Genomic DNA, 14,649 nt, shown 5'->3' on the forward strand with positions numbered 1-14,649 from the left:
GACATATACTTTTAGGAATACATTAAGATTAATTATTGTATTGTTACTGTAAACTAACTTTTATGAAACAAGTGGCAATGTATTTTGATCTCTCTTTAATCAGAAAATAGATTCTTTTTTATTCAGGGCCAGACGATGATAGAGTGAATTATTGCAATTATTTGTCTTCAATGGTTGTTTTCCATTCGCCTGAATAAGAAAGGACAATTTTTATTTGATCGATAATTAATTAAATTACGATTGAAGAATGATAAATTGTCAGCTTTTGTACTTCTTAGTTATTGTTATATTTTTCGTATCAATTGAGTGCAGCTATTTTTTATACAAAAAATTAATCATTTGAAAAATTAAAAAATTATTTCAGTTCAAACTACAATCGTTGAAATGTCACTGGAGTTGAAAAAAAATTGTCTATATGAAATATATTGAAAAAATTTAGAGTTCTCACTGGTATTTAGACGATTGTAAAAATTAGTATAAAAAATGTTGATGATAAAAAAAACATCTTCCATCTTTCATTGTAATTCGACGATAATCGATGGCAGAAGTACATGAAAATGAAAATGTGAATGAGCACCGAGACGAATATTATTAACAGTAATGGGTAATGATTTAAAAAAATAAGTGAATTACATTTATAAGAAAAAAAAGTTTATGAAAATATATATTTATCTATGTCTTCTGTGAAGATAGAAAATAGTACTCTCTCACTCTATATTGATGATATCGAAATTGAATTAAAAAACTGGACAGAGATGCAAATAAAAGTGTAATTTAGAGTCGAAAGAAAAAGAAATATTTTGAAAAATCACAATCTCGAATTGTATACATGAGACGATCTAATAGTGCAGTCAGACTTTATTGAAAAGGAATAAGAAACTATGTAAATAATGATGTTTAACGACCATGAAACATTGTTCAAGTTCCAATTCACCTTTTTTTTCTATCATAAGAAACTTTGGTTTTTGATTATCTCAACGTGGAAAAGAAAGTAATACATTTGTGTTTCCTTTTTTTAAGAAGCATCCAACGATAGTAAACCACTTGCGTTAATTTTTTTTTTTTTTTTAGGCTTACCTGAGTGTATTTTTTATTATATATTTTGTGAGAGTGTAATGCCATTTCGATAAAAGGAAACTGGGCAGAAGTTGTCCCTGGAGTAATTAACAAATTGGCTGAAACTAAATACACCGAAAAATTTAAAAATTTCAATTTCATTCACTTCATATTTTTCCTCATATCCTGGAACTGCCATATCAAAGAATTGAGCTTGATCATAAAGTATTAATGAAAAAGCAAAAGTTTTAATGAAACGGAGAAACTTAAATTCAAACAGAATATTGACGGAAAATTCGTGAATAACAAAAAAATCTACCTGTATATTATATCATCGTAAATGAAACGAAGCGAGGATCAAAGTAATTGATTTAATGAGTAAATGAAAATAATTGAAGTGACGGAGAGGTAATGAGAATGGAGCAAAATGATATATCATTAATTTAGAGGTTTAAAAGTATAATAGAATTCAGTATATGTACAGTATTTGTAAAACATGTTTATAATTTGTATGGAAAAATAAATAATTGATATAAAATCATCCTTGTATTGTAATTTTCATTACGATGCAGAAGGAAATCACCCGTCCGCTATCTATATATGAAACTTTCTGTCGCCGCCGGCCGCCAGAATCGACGGTGGCGCCTCCCACCGCCGGGATCATTACTAATATTGACGTGAACTTCTACTAAGTCGATTCCTCGTTGACCGAAACCGTCGACAAGTACCTCGGGACGCCATGCGTGACGCTGTGTGCCGTTGGCTACTCATTAATGACAATTAACTATGTCATTTAGACAGGTCGTTTGACAGTCGTTAGTCGGTGATTGTCAGACTACTTTTATCGTTTGTGATTGTCAGACTCCAACAAACGAATCCTACACCCAAAAATTGAAAAAAACTATTTGGGGACATAAAAATGGCGTTGAGTGGCGCGTCCGGGGATTGCCCCGGAGTGGGGCCTTCACCAATGGTTCTCATTTAAATATGTCATCCAATGGATTAAACGCATACGAGACCTCAGGCTTGTGCGCCTTCTGTGCCGTCTTCTGCTCGAGCCTATTTATATACTTTCCACCAGCTTTCTTATTGACGGCTTGACGATACTTCGCTGGAGAGATGTAAAAGTAGTTGTCCCAGAGGGTTTCTCCCCCGAAACTCCCGGCGAATATTTTCACTGGATTTAAAATAAATCTGGGACCTATTTCTGCTAATCCTCCATCTTCAGTCAGGATCTGGTAGTTTCTGAAGTATATCCTGTTGTCCAGGACGCTGAATGTGTAGATGTGGTCGAAGAAGGGCTTGCTTTTGGGGTGGTGGTTGGGCACACCAAATATCTGGGTGAACAACTCTCGCAGGAGGGCGTAGTGAGGATTTTTTGAAAAGTTCTCATCGAAGGAGAGAATTGGACGTGATCCCTTTAGGCAATTGCCTGTCACTTTCATTTCTCCCATTGTGTAAACTGTGAAAATTGATAGTTTAAATAAATTTGAACGTTTCAAAAAGTTAATGAATTAAAATGAGAAAATGAAAAAAAAAAAAGCAAAAAATCAAAACCTCATTGGAAAATAGAAATTCAAAGATTAGGACAGAAGTAGGAAATAAATTTGAAAAGACAATATGGAATTGCCAGATTAACTTACTATTCTCAACCAAAAATTTGGCAGAGGGACCACTTTTGACATTTGAAAACCACATGTAGAGATCTCTCTTCCTCCTCCCTTCGAATAAAACCGCCTTGTTACAATTTTTGGCTTCGCAAATCTCGTTCACCACCTGGAGGTTCTTCTGCCTTTCCATTTTAGCTTCTGTTCGATGATGAGGCATGAGTGACTTCAAATCCTCCATCAAGTGACGGTCTCGATGATTTATCCCTCTGGACGCGAAGACCAAGACCCTTTGTCGGTTCGTCCATTTTTCCTGGAAGTAAAGAGGTGGATGAAACAGAGTGACCTTAGTTCGCTCAGCGTTATCTGCTGAATGAACCACGGAATTTGAATACATCAGATCTCAGTTTTGAGTTTTTGAAATAAAAAAATTTGTTTTCATTTCAATGATATTTTCACTCCACTGGTGTCGAGTTATAAACGATTGACAATTATCCGTTTCTCTTGCTGTATCTATCAGGAGTATGGAAGAAAGTCAACAGTTTGGATTTTATATCAGGACAACGCACTTGCATCATATGCTCTACAATAAATTGTATGATTACATAGAAATCCTATACACTCGTCTGTTGTTTTTGTTGCATTATTAATGAATGTTCCATCGATCTCTCAAGAGATGAATTTAGATCGAACAAAAAAACTCAATTCCAATCTTTTCTTCTTCTGAATAATATTCCAATAATGACATCGAAATGACATGAACAACCAACCCTTTTAACTGGTGGCTCATCTGACGACCTCTTAGCAGGAAGGACTTCTCCCTCGTCCTTAGGTATTCCTTGCTTCACATTTTCCATTTCCCTTTTCCGTTTCAGTGACTTGTTTGTCATTTTTCAATGAAAAAAAATACTCAACACTTCTAACACAATACGATTGATGTTCTGCACGTGGAGGACTTAGGATTTAGGTTAGGTTTAGGTGAACGCCTGGCGGGGAGAAAATGGCGACATGCAGACCCTAGGGTCCCCACAGTGTTAGAGAAAAATGGAGGCGGGAAAGAATAAAACTAGAGTATGAAATTAACAAATTCTTTCTTACCTTTTAATCAAGATCTAAAATACAATATTTGAAAAAACGATGACTAGCACGCATTCGTAAATCCCTTTGTCATCTTACAAAAGTACTAAATCAATACAATATTTTGTTTTTCTATTCAATATTGTAAACGCTAAGCACCGTACGAATGTAAATAGCAATTTCATTTCGTCGTTTTTTTTTTAAGGGAATAAATGTAACAATTGTGATGGCTATTTCGTTGATTTTTATGCTTATTATTTCCAAACGGTTTCTTCAAATTCAGTCGATGAATTATTACATTTAAAACTGAAGATTCAACAAATACTGAAATTTAACATAAAGGAAAATTTTCCACTTGGCTTTGTATGCTTTTTTTTCAATTCATTATAACGATAAATAAGTAATTCAATAGGTTAATTGATCCAATGATGATCTACATTGGATCATACTGGAGGAAGACGAATGCAATATGGCGGAACACGCTGAGGTGCCAAAAATTCTAGGAGATCTCGGATGGGTCCAGCCCACTGAAACTCACCTAAAACCCATAAGGACAAAGAGGATAGACCAAAGTAGAGGCTCAGTTCTGGGGGTTTGACTGACGCCAGTTTCTCCACGTTACCGACACGATTTCACCCCCGAGGAGACGGGGCGCCACGAGTCCTACTGCGGTATCTGCATATCGGCCAAGCGGGGGAGCTCCGTTCGTACTTGTTCAACTGTACAAATGATCAACTCTACACAGAATTTTCAAACGGTGCTCTCACCGTTTGAAAATTCTAAAATTCTAAAAAGCTAGGCTGTACATGTGGCGCTGGGTCCACATGTACAGCCTAGCTTTGTCTCTCGACAGTTGAATCCCTACACAGTGGTGCTCTCACCGTCTGAAAATTCTGTATACAGTTGATCATTTGTACAGTTGAACAAGTACGAACGGAGCTCCCCCGCTTGGCCGATATGCAGATACCCCAGTAGGACTCGTGGCGCCCCGTCTCCTCGGGGGTGAAATCGTGTCGGTAACGTGGAGAAACTGGCGTCAGTCAAACCCCCAGAACTGAGCCTCTACTTTGGTCAATCCTCTTTGCCGTTAGCTTCCATCAATCCGGTCTAACCCCCAGACCTGAGTCTCTACTTTAATGCATTCTCTTTGGTGTTAACCTCCCCCCCCCCCAGTGTAACACCAAAAACCAATTTGAAATTAAGAACAATAAACAACAAACCACCGTCCACATCTGCGTGCAAAACTCATTCTGCCAGGATTCCCTGACTACGCATCCTCTAAAAAAATGTTTTCTTGCCGAAAAAAATCGAACTAGCACTACAATGCCAATGTTTCATCAATAACATTGATCAACGACCTGGAAAAACCTTGGAAAAATGAGTGAATTTCGTCTGCACGCTTTAATAACGGAGCTTACAGCCCTTCTGGGTTCCTCCAGCCCCCCGGAGACATTTGTCAACGACGTGGAGCAGGGAGTAGCTGTACCAGAGAACTTTCCCACGAAATTCATCCTGCGATACTTGGAGAAACATGTCGAGAACCCCCAACAATTTCTGAAGAAGTTCGAGGAACTCAGAGAGAAAAAAGTTGACAGATTGGGGTCATTTATGCAGGTTATATACCTCATATCATCGGACAAGCACCTGAAAGTATACTTGAACAAGCACTGCAGGCCAGTGGAGCAGAGTAGGCTCAGCACTTGTGACAAAATAACAGCAAAAGACCTCCCTCAGATCCAGAAAAACGTAATGAAAGCAGCTGTCGAGGGTGAGAGAAAACTCATCAAACAGGTGAACGCACTGAGCAAGAAAGGAGGAGATTGCGATCAAGTGAGATACAACTGGGTGACGGAGAGGCCGAGAATATCCTGGGATTTTCATCCAGAGTCCCTGAATCCCTACCAGAAGGTCGTCCCTGCTGTCTCCCAAGAAGCGATTTTACTCTGGGACCTTTTGCACTGCCTCAAGGGGATGAATGGGTCCTACATTGTGTCTGAACCTCTCACTGGACCCTATGAGGTCAAAGGCTTTGTCATTTCGTTGGATGTTGGAACTTCTTATAAACAATTGGCTCAGCAGATACTTCCTCTTGCCAGCTATTACTCCATGACCGTCAGGTTAGTTTTCAGGGAATATAAGTATTTGTGGAGTTGAAAATAATATGGAGGGCCAATTGATTTTGATCGAAACCGATTAATATAGATGACAGTAGATGTTCATTGACAGGCGATATTTAAATTGTTACATACATATTGAGTATCACGATGATTTTCATACGGAAAAATGAAGATATTCATCTCAATGATTTTTCATTTTTCAAATAGATTTGTAGAGGAAAAAATTCATGCTGATGATGGGCAAGTGAATCACGCCCTTCGTGGTGCTCTTAGTTGTTTACTCAAGGATTATCTATTATTCATCGTGCAATTGGAGATGGAGCATCGACGTGGCAAGCTGAACCTCCAGAAGCTCTGGTTCTACATTCAACCCACAATGTCAACTATGTCTATCCTCTCCCAAATCACCTGCACCATTTGCAAGGCCAGAGCACGAGGTGGAAAGGTCCTCTCACTTCTGTACGAACAAATCAGCAACATGAGCGGTGAGGCAAAGTCCAAGGAACTCTGTCTCTTCCTCATTCAGTCAGCCAGTGTTCCCTACATGCAGATACTCGAGAAGTGGGTTTATAAAGGAGTTATTTGTGACCCCTATCAGGAGTTCCTTGTTGAGGACAATGAGGTCATTCAGAGGGAGGATTTGCCCATGGACTACTCAGCGGATTACTGGGAGAAACGCTACACTATGAGACCAGAAAGGATTCCAGTATTTCTGAGTGAACATGCTCATACTATTCTGAGGACAGGCAAATACTTCAATGTCATCAGGCAGTGTGGGAAAACCGTGCAATGGAGGAAACAGGAACCTCTCGTCTATAGGTGAGATCAAATTCATTTTTGTGTCTAAATTTAAAGTATTATATAAAGTTTCCCCAACTTTATTGAAAAACTGAAAGTTATAAATTATTACGATGACTTTAAGAATATTTGGCTCACGAAAAGCAATGAAGGTCAATTTTTTAATCTCGATAATTTTGACTTTTATTCCAGGTACAGAGATCAAAAATATATATCAGCGATAGATGCAGCATATTCAGAGGCAGCGAGAACTCTCCTAGAAGTTCTAATTCATGAGAACGATTTGATGGGAAGACTGAAGAGTGTGAAAAACTATTTTCTTCTCGCTCAAGGAGACTTCGTCGTTCAATTCTTGAACCTCTGCGAAGCAGAGTTAAATAAAAACATGTATGATATCGTTATTCACAGACTTGCATCCCTCCTGGAAGTAGCCCTGAGAACGTCTACAGCTGATTCAGATCCCTACAAGGACGACCTCAAACCTGAGCTTCTACCGTTCGACCTTGAATATCAAATGTTCAGGATTCTGTCGATCCAAACCAGTGATGAGAGGGAATACTGCGCCCAGACTGGGAAAACTCTCACTGGAATGGAGGCTTTCTCGTTCAATTATGACGTCAAGTGGCCGGTGTCACTGATCATCAACAAGAGGGCAATTGCATGTTATCAGATGCTCTTCAGGCATCTCTTTTATTGTAAACATATCGAGAGACTTCTCTGCAGAGTCTGGCTGAGCAATAAAATCGCCAAGACTTTTACCCACGATGTCGCTATGTCGTACAGACAGGCTTTCTCATTGAGACAGAGAATGCTGGACTGTGTTCAACATCTGGAGTATTATATGATGGTAGAGGTTATTGAACCTAATTGGTTGACTTTTATTAATAAAATGAGCAAGGTGAGACTTTTTTCCTTCATTGATTCATTTATTTATTTATGAATTATGGATTGAGTAGCCGGCGATAATAATAAAAATTCAATATACCAATTATTGATAATATAAAGAAAAGGAAATGCCAAAGTTATTGGCCATTAGGCCAATTGCACGATTTTTTTTTATTATAAAACTACTGGAATAAAAAAATTTGATGAAAAGCATTAGATACTTATTTTTTGATTAAAAAAAAAATTAAACATCAAGGAGTTCTAGATGACCACCCAGAGATTCGCATTTTGGCGTGGCATAACTCAGAACGTGTTAAATTTTTATAACTCATTGCTTTTTCATTATTTTTTTAAATAAAAAAAAAATGCATGACCAATATAGATTTCATTATTTCTATATCTAGCATCAAAAAAATGTTATAAAAATCTCAATTCCATAGTAAATTATGAAATTTTATATTGATTTATCAATAGGAATTCTTGAATTTTATCGTGAAACACTGAAGAGGATTATTTCGTTGAATTTTTCATTAGGTGACCAACGTCGATGATGTTCTCAGTGTTCACCAGGACCTTCAAGACAGCTACTTGAAAGAGTGCATGTTAACGGATCCTGAACTGTTATCCTGCATCACTGGAATTTGTGGAGCTTGCATGCAATTCTGCGACTTCATGCAGGTAATTAATATGAAAATTATTTTGATAATGTTCTTGCATGGTTTCACAGCTGTAAATTGCCATCAGGAGTACTAATACTATACAGAAATATTCTGACAGCTACAACAGTGATATTTCCATTTTTTTGTACCTTTTAAAGTGATACTTTTTGAATTAATAATATTAACAATTTGACAAGCGTATGAGCCGATATTACATTGACGCAGAACTGACGTCCATGATCGATGAACACCACGAAGAACACTATGAACACGAGGTATTACCAGGAATTTGACATTTTCATGTTAACGTGCATTAATGATAGGATAGGAGCATCATAGCTTGCATAGAAATTTTAGAATAGCTCTATACATTTACTCGCATGAATTTTTTTACACGACAATACAATGACATTCAAATTTTTTATGACGTCATACCTAATATTTGGACTTTTATACTCGTATATGTATCATTCAGTCATTAATTCAGTGTTCCTCTGAAGAATCAGAATCTATTGGTCCCTTGACTAGTCAGAATGTTTCTCATTACACTAAATTTCCCAGTGGATCACGAATACAACAGGTAAGCATTTATGGAGTTGCTGGATTTTTTTTCTAGTGCTTGTTGCATTGAAACCATTGTTCATTGCTACTGACTCTTTGCATATATTGTCATCATTGAATTGGGTACTATACGTACGAAGAAAAACAATAAAAAAATCTGCTCCGACCTAAATGTAATAAATTTAATTTTTTTAAATAAAACTTATTTTATTGAAATATTTTGGATACAACGTTTTTCGTATTTTTTCACTGCATTCTTTCCGTATTTCAAATTACTTAATGTTTGTTTGTAGGCAATATTCTTTCTACAATTATGTAGACTTTTTAAATGGAATTCACGATAAATAAATGGAAATTCCAATAAATTTATAGCTGAGTTTTCTATTGAATTTTTTCGTACTTGAATTATTGATGAATTTATTAATCAATAATTTTACTGATTAGGAACACAAGACGAAGTCCAGTAATACCAGTGGTAGCTTTGAGGAGACGATTGAATCATTGGATGCCAAATTCACAGAAGTATTAACTCGTTTATTGAACCGAATTTGTGATTTAGGCTGTGACAACAACAATGAGAAGCTATTGAATGTACTATGCAGGTAATACTTCAGTCATTTTATTTCTATATCTACAATTATTTAAATATCGGATCTAGTATTACCTACAGAAGTGTCAAACTTATAAAATTAAACATTGTCGACAAAATTATTCCATTGTCTTATTTCAGATTGGACTTCAATTTGTTCTACACTGATATTTTGGTAAGACGGAATGCAGAGAAGACGACCCATCGGCAGGATGTGACGGGCTGATGAACGATAGACATGAAAAGTAAAAAATGGAAGAAGTAAAAGTGTTAAAAAAATGGGAAAATGTAATTTAAATTGCGATCAGGTTATCACTCGTTAACAAGTACAAATCAACGCAATTGCGGCAATTTTTTTCAATCGAGATTGATTTGTCCCATTTAATCAACAGATTATGATCGTACTTTTCACGCCATATCAGTGCCCTCTCAAAGTTGAAATCGGGTACGATAACAATGAGATTATTCCTTTTATAATAAAATTCTGAATAAACGAGAGTATTAAATACATTGAATAAAAATATGAAAACATGAATAATTGAATTAGTTGAATACCCACTAGCTCTATCCAATCTAAATCTGCATTAAACTCCCCCTAAAAATGATTAAATATCAGATGCAAATGAAAAAGAATGAATATTTCGACCAAGTTTTACATTTTTAAATAGAGAGTTGCGTAATTAAATTTCGTTTATCACTGGTTATTAAAAGAACACATGAACAAGGTTCAATTTCCATCAGTATCTTCCTCTACTGGCGCCTCACCAGCCCTCAACACCGCTTTGAAGCTTCCCTCCAGTCTCATCAAGCAACTCTTAATGATCTCCAACTCCTCCATCAGCGTCTGATGCTCACTAACTTTACTTCTATTCCTTAGAATGTCCCTCGCCCTATTAACAATCAGAGAGTCCATCGTCAGCCCCCTGCAGCTCCTTCTCGGGTCCTGGACGCCCTTAAACGTGATCTCATTCCCCCTATAAGGTTTGACCCCGAGTTTTCCAAGCACCAAGTACCTCGGAAATAGCAATAATGTTCTGCTGACAAATCCCAAAATATCCATCCCCTTTCTCGGACATGAAAAGCACGATCTCCTGGACTTGAACCTAGAACCCACAGCAACACTCTCTGCATAAGCGACAAGTTCAGTCCTGGAGATGAGGCCCACGAGCTCGGCCTTACCGAGGATGTCAACAGTGTCACTGACAGCGAGACCATTCAAGAGATTGAATAAAACGATTGCAATCAGAAATACGAAGAGAATAAAGATGGCGTGACTCAAACCAGGCCTAGACACAAACGGAATATCAGAGGCATCGAATTCTCCAGTAAGCATGATGATAGTCTTAAAAAGGGCGTGTCCAGGATCTGAGAAATTGTCATCCCCAATGTCCTTGAAGAGAGTAACAAAAGCCAGTGCAAAAGCTAGAATCAAAAACGCATAAAGAAAGAAAAACTTCAGGAAGTTCCAGGTAACAGTCTTAAACATTTCGATTCCTGTGGACATTTTGAGATGTTGTCCAATAAGGATGACAAGCTCCCACGCTGACAGGAGAATGACAAGCGCCCCAACCTGTTTACCAGCTCCACCGAGAACAGCAGCAGCCAGAGCTATCAAAATTACCTCGAGGCAGTTCTCGAAGTTCATGATGTAGTGCTTGGGCGAAGATAACATCTGAAGGACTTCTCGGATCATTAGACCTATTAGGAAAATTGCTGTGAGACTCCAGAGGCCGTCCAGATGTTCTTCACTCCTCAAGACAATTCTTGATGAGTTTAGGCCATTGGCGCTCGTGTTCACGGGGGTGACTGGCTTATAGTTCAGGACAAGGATGTAGCAGTTGATGAAAATGTAGAAGAATACGTAGAAAGCGAAGTTGGCGTAGAGAATGTATTGTATCCTGTGCCACTTCAGATGGAGAAAAGAGGAGATGATGGGGTGCTTCAAAAGGTGCTTCAACGAAGAATTCTTGGACATGTAGGACAACGTCTCCATCTCCGCAGAGTGCGTCGGTTTTCTCATCATTCGCGAACGCTTCGGTAGAAGAGTTTGCGTGGCTTCCTCGTGGCTGATCACCGTGTGTGGCATGAGGCATCTGTAATCGAACTCAATCTCATAATCATCAGTTTTATCACTTTTACTTCGTAAACACGAGTCCAGGTGATCTTCTAGAACTTTTGGAGACATATGAGCAATGGGGGGTACCCCGAAGGCATTTGCATGGCCTATGAAGCTACCGGCTTTCAGGAGAAGGTCCACCGCTTCCGGATCTTCTGCTCTAGCCGCATAATGCAAAGGAGAGTTGCCCTTTTCATCTTCAATTCGAACTTGCACATCCGGGTACTCTAGGAGAAGCCTTAGGCACTTTATCCTCGACTGCTGCTCGATACCGAATCTGCAGGGAACTCCTAGCTCCTGGCAGGCAATCATCAACACTTCATTCTCTATTTTAACTCCTGTCTTCAGGAAGTCCTGGAGGATATCGTGGTGGCCCCTCCTCACGACTGCTTCCAGAGCTGCTCGAGGGACACTGCCAACTTCCCTTCGTCGCAGCAGCTCACCGACAGCGACCTTTAGGTTTCGCTCCGCTGCTATTACAATCAGTTTGTCTTCACCGTCCAGTCTTGGGGATCCCTCCTCCTCCTCCTCCAGGGACTTGAGCTTTTCGAGGAAGTGGTACTCGTCGTTGGCATCTAGGTAGAATCTCAGGGTGTTGAAGTCCACGGGCTTCTCACCTGGCGGAGGAAGTGACAAATCTGGAAATTTCTCGTTGAGGATTTCTCTGGCTGATCGCTTGCGAAAGTCCCGAAAGGTGTCAACGTCCGGAGCGAGTCGAGAATGATTCAGAATTATCTCCACCATTTCTCGATTGGAGGCATTTGCCGCGGAGTGGAGGGGCGTTATTCCCCTGTTGTTTGGCACATTTGGACTGGAATTATTCTCCAGCAACACCTTGGCACACTTACTGTCGTTATTTTTCACCGCAAAGTGAAGGGCAGTTTCCCGACCCACCTCCAAATTCGGATTTGTCCTTGGGTCATCGAGGAGGGCGAGGATGATGTCATGGTGACCCGATTCGGTGGCGAAGTGAATTGGGGCGCGGTTGTGGGATTCGTTTATGCGATTTGGGGATGCACCGAGGTCGAGGAGGAGTTTCACAAAGTCCAAGCGACCTTCGCTGCTGGCTACGTCGAGGAGGGTTTTGTTGGTGGGGTAGGGATAGCAATAGTCTATGGTGATACTTGGGGGATGCTTACGCAGGCCCTTTTGTAGGAGACTTTTGAAGACGGCGTAGTGGTTGGCGAGAAGGCTCTCTAGGAGGATCTTATAAAGGCTCGGATTCTCGGTGCGGAGAGTGTTCAATTGGAAGAGCTCCTCTTCTGGTTGCATTTTTCAACTGAAATTTAAGGCCCGGTGATTATGGAATATTCCAATTAACAACCCTAAAAAACTTTAATTCAACAGGATGATACACCTCGGTATTTTGGAAACATTCGCATGGAATTAGGTTGTATGACTTTTTTTTATTACAGAAATCGATAGAAAAATCCTAAATATCGATAGTCAATTAAATAGCCATTAAACTTATTGTCAAAATACTATTTATTTACGGTCGATTTGCTGGAGGCTCTCAGAACTTTATAAATATAAAGACATTCACTCGCTTTTCGCACATTGTCTCAAAAACTAATGTCTGATCCTCGGGGGAAAAGTGTTTATGGACTCGTGGGACTATAGCAAGAAGAAAAGACAACTCTCAGAACAAGAATATAATTTTAATTTTCTTTATCAGTCTATAGACAAGGATTTTTTCAAATAGAATTGGTCAAAGCCCAATACAAAGCTCGATACAGCCCAGTAAATTTACGATACACCGAATTTATTCACAAAATGTTACGGTATGGGTTGGCAATCCGTCTTGAAATGTTCTCTCTCCAATTTGCTCCAAATTTGGGTTTGAATAGAGGGAGTGTCATTGAAGCGGGATAAAATGACGTGTACATCTGACTTATGTTTGAATTCACGCGTGGGCTGTACACGGCCGTGACAATGATGTCATTTGTGAAGGAAGAGGGGACCCAGACGTTACGGTTCTATACCCATCGGCTTCTCCCCATAAAATACAACATCAACTACAAAAGCAATACAAAAGATGAGACAGTTCAGAACCGGTCAGCTCGAACTCACGCGCAAATTAAACGAAATTCCTCATTTTCGCGTGTTGGAGTAATGAAGAGCTCTCGCACAATTAGTTAACGCCGGAAGCTCGGACTTCCGGTTTCGCACGAATAAATTCTTCCCATTCAATGCACTCTACCTTTCATAAATCCCTCAGTGGTGGATCCATGAGTTGATAAAATTGACAATTTCTAACTTATCGCAAATGCTATATAGAGTTGAATATTCTCTTGAGTGATTTCGATAATTCGAAATTTCCCAGGGCAATTGAACTACTTACATTTGTCACCTGTGGTACAGATGCGGATTATCAACTAATGTTGGAAAGAATTTCACGTTGTGAGACCATTGGTGGTGACCAGACTGAAACCACTACACAGCGGTCATCATGCCTCCCGTTTGTGTCTGTCTTTTTCATTCTCCTTTCTTCTCCCTCGATGTTCCTCTTCCACTTGTATGAATACAAGAGTGGGGGCAGTCACGGTTGAACGCTGGCTTTCAGTATTCGGTTGTTCACATTATCAAGATCTTCACAAGAGTTTTTCTAATGATAAACCCCTGATAAACTCTTTGTGGAACAAAAATTATTTCAAATGTTGTTGACAAGATTTTGTAACACTTATAATTAGGATATGTCTCTTTGTTTTTGAAAATTTCATTTAGTTTATTTTTGCTCATATAATAGTTGAATAAACTGGATTAGTTACATGCACGAAATAGCTGACGAAGAAGTGTCAATTTAATACTTGTATTTGTACTTCTAAACGTCGATAGCAGTTTTACACTACGAGGTGGGAATGAGCTTCAAAAAAATTGCACTGATTCCTAGACCTTTCAATACTATAACTCATGTATAATCATACGTTAAATTAATTTTCTCATTAATCGACAGTTAATGATTGAAAAAAATATTTGCGGCTATTGTTAGCATCGATTAGCAATCTGCCTGTCCTTTCCATCGTCCGAAGGAATTTGAATATGCAAATAGATGAATATTGATCTCAGAACGATTATTGATAATAACCGATGGTTTTTTTTAGCGAAACGAGGTAAAGAGGGACTCTGGAGTTGCAAATCCAAATTGAGTGGTTCGAAGGGCGAAAAAATCACGGTGCGCGCGCTT

The 14,649-nt window shown here is 38.8% G+C and overlaps 3 protein-coding genes across 4 annotated transcripts; 1 reads left to right on the plus strand and 2 right to left on the minus strand.

The window, feature by feature from the left end:
- Window positions 1–1,498: 1,498 nt before the first annotated feature.
- Window positions 1,499–3,647, minus strand: LOC135168307 (ribosome biogenesis protein BRX1 homolog). The gene is made up of 3 exons (XM_064132340.1): window positions 3,434–3,647; window positions 2,700–2,976; window positions 1,499–2,518 (listed from the first exon to the last, which is right to left on the minus strand). The coding sequence occupies exons 1-3, from the start codon at window positions 3,551–3,553 to the stop codon at window positions 2,034–2,036; spliced, it is 882 nt and encodes a 293-aa protein (XP_063988410.1). The 5' UTR covers window positions 3,554–3,647; the 3' UTR covers window positions 1,499–2,033.
- A 1,138-nt stretch (window positions 3,648–4,785) lies between these two features.
- LOC135168745 (gamma-tubulin complex component 2-like) lies at window positions 4,786–9,892 on the plus strand. 2 transcript variants are annotated; one of them, XM_064133235.1, is made up of 7 exons: window positions 4,786–5,857; window positions 6,065–6,676; window positions 6,848–7,553; window positions 8,075–8,218; window positions 8,397–8,474; window positions 9,205–9,362; window positions 9,491–9,892. In XM_064133235.1, the coding sequence occupies exons 1-7, from the start codon at window positions 5,118–5,120 to the stop codon at window positions 9,573–9,575; spliced, it is 2,523 nt and encodes an 840-aa protein (XP_063989305.1). In that variant the 5' UTR covers window positions 4,786–5,117; the 3' UTR covers window positions 9,576–9,892. The 2 variants fall into 2 exon arrangements, with proteins under 2 accessions (XP_063989305.1, XP_063989306.1); XM_064133236.1 differs by lacking the exon at window positions 8,397–8,474 and having other exon boundaries at window positions 4,793–5,857.
- Window positions 9,893–10,033: 141 nt separating this feature from the next.
- LOC135168744 (transient receptor potential cation channel protein painless-like) lies at window positions 10,034–14,598 on the minus strand. Its single transcript, XM_064133234.1, has 2 exons — window positions 13,807–14,598; window positions 10,034–12,744 (listed from the first exon to the last, which is right to left on the minus strand). Exon 2 carries the CDS (start codon window positions 12,735–12,737, stop codon window positions 10,077–10,079), a length of 2,661 nt encoding a protein of 886 aa, XP_063989304.1. The 5' UTR covers window positions 12,738–12,744; window positions 13,807–14,598; the 3' UTR covers window positions 10,034–10,076.
- Between the last annotated feature and the right edge of the window lie 51 nt (window positions 14,599–14,649).

The sequence above is a fragment of the Diachasmimorpha longicaudata genome, chromosome 13 (genome assembly GCF_034640455.1).
Source record: "Diachasmimorpha longicaudata isolate KC_UGA_2023 chromosome 13, iyDiaLong2, whole genome shotgun sequence".
Classification (NCBI taxonomy): domain Eukaryota; kingdom Metazoa; phylum Arthropoda; class Insecta; order Hymenoptera; family Braconidae; genus Diachasmimorpha; species Diachasmimorpha longicaudata.

What these genes read in the sequence shown, in the direction of transcription:
- LOC135168307 (XM_064132340.1), bottom strand. Translation starts at nt 3,553, where the DNA reads ATGACAAACAAGTCACTGAAACGGAAAAGGGAAATGGAAAATGTGAAG. An exon ending in ATGAGCCACCAGTTAAAAGG is followed by an intron (nt 2,977 to 3,433) that starts GTTGGTTGTTCA and finishes CTTTACTTCCAG; the next exon opens with GAAAAATGGACGAACCGACA. An exon ending in CAAATTTTTGGTTGAGAATA is followed by an intron (nt 2,519 to 2,699) that starts GTAAGTTAATCT and finishes CAATTTTCACAG; the next exon opens with TTTACACAATGGGAGAAATG.
- LOC135168745 (XM_064133235.1), top strand. Translation starts at nt 5,118, where the DNA reads ATGAGTGAATTTCGTCTGCACGCTTTAATAACGGAGCTTACAGCCCTT. An exon ending in CAGGAACCTCTCGTCTATAG is followed by an intron (nt 6,677 to 6,847) that starts GTGAGATCAAAT and finishes CTTTTATTCCAG; the next exon opens with GTACAGAGATCAAAAATATA. An exon ending in AAGAACACTATGAACACGAG is followed by an intron (nt 8,475 to 9,204) that starts GTATTACCAGGA and finishes TTTACTGATTAG; the next exon opens with GAACACAAGACGAAGTCCAG.
- LOC135168744 (XM_064133234.1), bottom strand. Translation starts at nt 12,737, where the DNA reads ATGCAACCAGAAGAGGAGCTCTTCCAATTGAACACTCTCCGCACCGAG.